Genomic DNA, 7,500 nt, shown 5'->3' with positions numbered 1-7,500 from the left:
TTCGAAGTAAATCGTTTACTTATATAGCTTATGAACATTCATATTATGGGGCTTTGCCCCCTACACCCCCATTTTGCAGAACTTTCACCTTGTATGTTCTGGCAGCATATCTGGACCTCGTACCGATTTGGATAACCGTTTTAACCGATGACCAGCCGCGAGTCGTTAGGATCTGCTTCATCGCAGTTGGCCAAGATTGGGACCACTATCCGCCGCCCTTGTCGTTATTGCTATACTGTTTTGTAAAAAAAGGCCAAACGGGTTTCCCAAAACTTTATGTAAAGCCTATCCACAAAAGAACTAAACTGAATTTCTTCTGATTTCCCTTGGGTCCAGCTTCTATTATCACGATTATTTGTTACAAGTCCTTTTGGATCTAGCAGACTCGTCACTAATGTCTTAATCACGACCAAGTTCAATTCTCATCTGTACTTCTGGTTTCTCCTGTATACATTATCCGCTAAAATTTCGCCCAAAATTTTATCGTTTTCGCGGTATATTTTCTCGGTGCTGGAATATACATTAGAGAGGGCCCCAACATTCACTTGGCATTCGCATTATTTTTTCTTTCACATTCGCTCTTCCATTATATTTTTTGCATGCGAATAGTTTCCATTACTAACTGGAATAAAAAATAATAATAATTTAAGTGAGGAAAGACCGATTACGTGAAGCAATACCCCTTCAACCCCATGTTGATATCAAATATTGAGCATTAACTGAACATGCTCCTTAAATTAATGTGGGCTCATGCCACAGAATAAAAAAAATCGTTATTTAATTTTCTCTTATATTATGTTCATAAATGATAAAATTAAAGATGTAGAAATCAACTATCTATGAAAAATTGACAAAAAATTCATACAGTTCAATTACAACATTCACAGATTATATAAAACCAGTACTTGGGCGGTTGGATTGCAATATTCATATTCGCGAATGTTTAAAAAAAATGAAATCATTCGCGAATAATGAAAATATATGTTCGTTCCATCTCTAGTTTACATCACGGAACTCCTGGAAATTTAAATTCTCTCTCTACCTCCTTCATTATCAAGTTGCGAAGGATACTATACGGAAGAAATATGTCTTGCACACACTGTGCTTTCGCCGAATTCATAAGGAAATTCATATTATGACATCGTTTTCACGATGAGCGCACGCATGCGCATACACGCGCACACCCATTGCGTGGGTGTGAGTGTGCGTGTATGTGTCACGCCCATAGACAACAAACACGTGAGTCAAAACAGTTGGCGTTCACTTTCAGGACATCTTTTCTGCGCCGATGATCTCACGCGGGTGACGCGATCACTTGATGCCTTCATCATTTGACGTCACTCGTTCATCTCCGTAGGGACGCTCTGGCGATCCGATCCCTATCTGCCTTGGAGCAGCTGTATCTGTGCAATTCGGGCCCACGCTGCATTCGAGTAAGAAAATTTCACAAATCGCTAATTTCCATCGCCTTTCGGGAATGTAAAGTCGCTTAGCCTCTTAAACATCATCACCGCTTGGCTCTCTTTAGAATCGCTCTTTCCCTGGTATAGCACGGCAAACTTGACTCCAAAATCCTCTCCTCTCTCACGGCAACCCTAACGTTGCCATAACAACTTCTATGACGTCACGCTACAATGATCTCCAGCTACTTCTCTTCGCACCTAATAAGCTTCGTGGAACTCCAGCAAAAGATGTGATGCAAAAAAAAAGTATAAACTGCATTAGTACGCTCCTTGTGTATATAACTGTCTAAGTACATGTACATGTGCATGTGTGCATGTGTGCGTGCGTGTATGTGTGTGTGTGTGTGTGTGTGTGTGTGTGTGTGTGTGTGTGTGTGTGTGTGTGTGTGTGTGTGTGTGTGTGTGTGCGCGCGCGCGTGTGTGCGTGTGTGTCCCAGCTATATCTATATCTTATTACTATATTCTTCATATTTATATAATATTACATGTACATATGCATATACGCCTGACCATGTTTCATCTGCTTATTTCTTCTTGCCACATTAAACATTCCAATGTTATGTTGTCTATCCCCTTCCGCAAGAGCTATGTATTAATGTACCCCTTGTTTGTTCGTCGCCGGCTGTCACATGCTAACAACGTGACATCGTGATCCATAGACCACTGTAAGAGATGACAGGCAGACTCCCTGCGGGGAGCCAAGGAGTAACACCTCGCTCTGAGGAGCAACCGCACTCCTACATTACTATTCATTAAAGGAGTCGACATCTTGATTGTGTGTGTGTGTGTGTGTGTGTGTGTGTGTGTGTGTGTGTGTGTGTGTGTGTGTGTGTGTGTGTGTGTGTGTGTGTGTGTGTGTGTGTGTGTGTGTGCGTGTGTGCGTGTGTGCGTGCGTGTTTCTGTGTGTGTGTGTGCACGCTACTCGCCAATCAAAACATTCCTCACCGGTGTGTGACTCGACATTACCATCATCCGAGCTGGCATTTGGCTGACCTTTCTTTCGTAATGCCATCTATCTTGTCCCTACCTAACATACGTGGGCGAAAATATCCATGATAATTCTATTTACACATGCATACACACTGCATTTAGATAATCATCGTAGAAAACCTCACAATATACGGCAAGATTTATTGAAAAGCGAGGCAACAGCTTCGAAATCCGAAACGAGGTCAGAACATGAAATCCAGGTTTCGAAAACGACTCACTTTTCAATAAATCTTGGTTATAAATTGTAGGTTTTTGTCTACCATGGTATCAACACAGTAGAGTGTAAATATATAGATAAATAAACATACATACATATATGCATGTGTGTATATTTGTGTAATAATCATCTGAGGCCTGGAAGAGTCTCTGATCGCTCAACGAGTGTTTATTACCTTCTTGTACTGTTACTGTTACGTACCCCCCCCCCCCCGTCCACCATGGCTAAACAAACTGCTTTACTTAGGGTAATGCAATTAATATACTAATTATGAAAAGAATGCATTGCAGGAATGTTGGTCAATAAATTCGAATTTAATACACAAACAAAAAAGATTATTAAATAACAGAATGCTTGAAAAATACTTAACCAACTTAATGTGAGATGTGAGGCGTGTGTATTCCTTGTTTGTTCAAGTACTCTTATGATCTATGTTGCGTACCCCAAGGGGTACGAGGATCCCAGTTTGGACAATTATGCTCTACGGCAATGCTTTTACCATTGCTTTACTGGGATTTGGGGTATCCTCTCCAAAGCTCAGGCCCGAACAAAGATAAAAGCTGCTGCCCATGATGCAGGCTCCCCTCTCCACATGACTGCAATCCAATTAACTATATGTTGTTCATCTATATACATTGGTGTGTATATGTGTGTGTGCGCGTGTGCGTGTGCGTGTGTGTGTATGTGCGTGTGCGTGTACATATGGTTCTGATATTGCTATCGATCTACAAAATCTCCCCTCGGGTTTTGTGATTCCATGCAACTCAAAGTCTAGCAAAACTGCGACGGTAATCAGAACAATGCATTTTGCAATTGGAGTAGAACTGCCATTCGCAAATTCGTTCTCCAGAACGAATTAGCGAAAGATAAGCTCTTGCATAAGCTAAGAAACCTTTCCAAGCGATTACTGATAATCATGATTTGTGAAAGCACTTGCAATATTGATACAGCAATTTCGCTACATTACCTACTCTTCGCCAATTCCTTAATCCCTGGTTAGCGCACCCAAATGACAACCGCAGACTTCCATCTCGTCTTGCCACCAGGTCTTCTCAAAGTATCCGTCAATATCTCTCCTGTCCACTCTTTGATATCATCCAGCCAGTCTTGGGATCTTATGCTTCTGATTCCGACCACTTGGCAGTACATAGCTGTCTTGCACATAACCTTCTGAGCGAGACATCCTCAAACCACTTCAATTTTCGCGTTTTCACAGTATCGTGCAGACTCTCAAAGTTGCCATATTTATTAATGTATTTTTTGTATTATGTTCTCTCCATGAAATTCCAAGTATCCTCCGCAAACACTTCATATCCAAAGTAATTTGCTTCTCTAACCTCTCGCCTCCACGGAGCGCTGTTGGAACAATTGCACGAAACAGGTTCACTTTTGTCCTATTTGGTATTTTTTTTCTTTCAATATTTTATCTATTGCTTAATAGACCTTTTATAACCGCCAGAACGTACTGGCCAAATGCTCTTAAGCAAATCCCTACATAACAGTTATATATACTTCTTATTGTAAAAAGTGCATTTTGGTGAATCTTCGTCTTCGTGAATTACTTGCGCACTGTCATAAATTTCAAATGATCATAGTCCTTAGTCATACGATGCCTCCTCCTCGATTTCCTTGTAGAATGGTTCCGTGCTGTAGCAGTTACATAACTCTCGTAAGGTCGCAGCGCTGACCTTACGTAACTCCATCTCTCACGAACGTGCCCGTCCCATTGTTCCCGCCTCTCGCCACTTGACGTCTTTGAAGGTATCGGGTCGGTTTGCGTTGGGTTGGTACAATGTGTTAACGCAAACTGGTCAGCATGGCACAGCTGTGTAAGCGATCTTGGTAACAGAGCCTTCGGATTAATTTTAGTTGACAGTCTCGTGCAGGAATGCGAGTTAGAGAAGAGACGGATGATCTGTATATGTAGATGTTTATATGTATATAAATGTATATATATATATATATATATATATATATATATATATAAACACGTGTGTATGCATATATATGTATATGTATGTGTATATGTGTGTATGTATAAATAAATAAATATATATATATATATATATATATATATATATATGTATGTATGTATATATATATATATGGATATGGATATATATATATATATATATATATATATATATATATATATATATATATATATATATATGCGTGTGTGCGTGTATGTGTGTGCAGCAATGCGAGTTAGAGAAGAGACGGAGGATATGTATATGTATATATATATATGTATAAATATATACATGTGTGTATTTATATATATATTAATATATATATGTATGTATATATATATATATATATATATATATATATATATATATATATATATATATATATATATACATGTGTGTATGTACATCTATGTATATGTATGCGTGCACGTGCTGCGTTTTTTTTTTTTTTGTGTGTGTGTGTGTGTGTGTGTGTGTGTGTGTGTGTGTGTGTGTGTGTGTGTGTGTGTGTGTGTGTGTGTGTGTGTGTGTGTGTGTGTGTGAATGTATATATGAATATGGATATGTGTGTGTATTCGTGTATGTGTATCTATGCATTCATACACGCACAAACGTGTATGTGTGCGTGTACAAGCAAGCATGCAAGCATGCATGCATACATAGATACAAACATAAATACATACATGTATATACATATACATTTATATTTATACGTGTGTGTGTGTATGTATGTGTGCGTGTGTGTGTGCGTGTGCGTGTGCGTGTGTCCATACATAAACAAATCTGTACGTGAACGCATATCAGAGTTTAACAGACAGACAGGCAGGCAGGACATTTACCAACGAGTAATATTTGTAAGGACTTATACTGTCGCGCGATATTATTCGCGTTTATTAAGAAAATCAAGCAAGCAACAGAAAGGAAAAAGAAATGGAAGTGCGGTTATAAACAAGCATTACAGCGGGTTACACAACAGCTACATTTGGCAACGTGGAATTCGAGTGCGTTATTAAATAAAAGGCTTACATAATAACACTATTCCAGTTTGGCTGACTTCGTTTATATTTTGCTAAAAAACACATATCCATTCGCGACTCGTTTAATCAGTCTGAACTTTGCAACTCTGTTGACAACTGCTCATTACTCAACAACAGTATAATAGTGAATACAGCATTCTAAAGAACGGGACATGGAATCTTTTAAACTAATACTCATGTAACTGTATCGGAATCTTTTCTAGAAACAACAGGTTACCATGCTAAATGTGAATCACTTCAGCAATGGGTAAATCATGACTTTTGAAATGATGTTTGCGTAGAGCACGGTGTCGACTGGTAAGGCCTTTGCGCAGTCATGCTTATCTGGACTCTTGTTCCTTTACGACTGCTAGTACCATACCTCTTCCTATTTCCAGCAATATTTCAGCGCGTTAAGTGATCTGCATTGCAATTCCATTCGAGTACTGTATATCTTGTAGATTATCTAACACCATTTACTTGTTGGCTCCCTCGCCTTATTATTATCTAATATTAAGTCCCATTTCTAAACGTGTAGTCTGTTTACCATGCCAATAAGAGAGCTTACTTCGTATCTATTCACAATTAACACATGATGTAAAATTATATATTTGTATTGGGATTCTCAATTCATTATGTCCCTGATATTGTTACTTCCTAGTATCTGACACCTTTCTATAAAATAGTTCTAGAAAATTAGTAGTCATGTTAGGAATTGGTGTTTTTCTTGATGCCTGCAGGCAACACAAATCAAATCTTACACACATTTGCATTTCGTAAAATCAGGGTTGATACGGATAAGGTGTCTTACATTGGAATGCGCGGTGGGCGTGCCCTCTATACAATTAATGTCATTCGGGGGAAACCTGTTGCTCTTAATAGTCAAAGACCAAATCAGAATAAAAAATTAACTTACCATAGAAGCGACCAGCAGCCTGTGATGATGGAATGGACAAGAGATACTGCGGTGTTCTTCCATTTCCACGATTGTACATTGGTGTTACGCGCGCTCAGAGGAATCATTTGACGCAACAGATGATCCCATGCTGTGAAAAATACGAAACCGCCACACACCCACACTGGGCCAGAGGCATACTCATCCGCAGACATGTCCTTAATCTAAGGAATTCAAAAAGGTGTATCAGTGCATCCAAAAGGCAAAGATCCAATGAAACAATTGATGAAAAGCTAAGGCAAGAGAGGTATAACATTTACCTCCGATGTCCACAGCGTAACTGAGGGGAAGGACTAGTACCTCCACCACGCCAAAGGACGAGCCGCGGGTAACGCGATGCCAGATACCGCCAGGATTGGACAACTGAAGAAACGCTATTGACATACTTTCATTGACATAATGATAATTATCGGAATGTCAGAGGGCATTTTCATATGGACTTTATGATGGATATGAAATTTCATGTGTATAATAACGGTGATAATCTAATAAAAAAATTATGATGTCAATTTCGTTTAAACTGAACAGTGATGATGACTTTTTGAAAATAACTACTATAAAAACAACTAAAAGTAATGGTAGTAATGATGAAATTAATGATATTCTACAATGATAATGGTAATACTAATAGTAATAATAATATTTATGATAATAATAACAGCAATAGTAATGATAGCAATGATAATATTCTTATTCTTATTCTTATTATCATTATTATTGTCATAATAATATCAATATGATAATAATTATAATATTGATGATAATAATGATAGTGATTATACTAAAAATGATAATGATAACAGTGAGAACCGTAATGATTAGGGTAAAAACAATAATTATAAAAGTATGAAAAATAGTTACAGTGACTAAAATGATAATAATGTCT

General features: G+C 38.2%; 1 protein-coding gene across 1 annotated transcript in view; it reads right to left on the bottom strand.

The window, feature by feature from the left end:
• The window catches only part of LOC138867562 (TLC domain-containing protein 2-like), a gene marked incomplete at its 3' end in the record, with an annotated part of 16,510 nt that extends 9,605 nt beyond the window's left edge, over window positions 1-6,905 (bottom strand). Inside the window, 1 exon segment of the mRNA XM_070143550.1 lies at window positions 6,576-6,905. Coding sequence (XP_069999651.1) covers window positions 6,576-6,769 — 194 coding nt within the window.
• Window positions 6,906-7,500: the final 595 nt, after the last annotated feature.

This window comes from Penaeus vannamei, chromosome 30, assembly GCF_042767895.1.
Source record: "Penaeus vannamei isolate JL-2024 chromosome 30, ASM4276789v1, whole genome shotgun sequence".
NCBI classification, from domain to species: Eukaryota; Metazoa; Arthropoda; class Malacostraca; order Decapoda; family Penaeidae; genus Penaeus; species Penaeus vannamei.
Note: the sequence above shows the minus strand (reverse complement) of the source record. Positions and strands in the feature narration are given on the sequence as shown.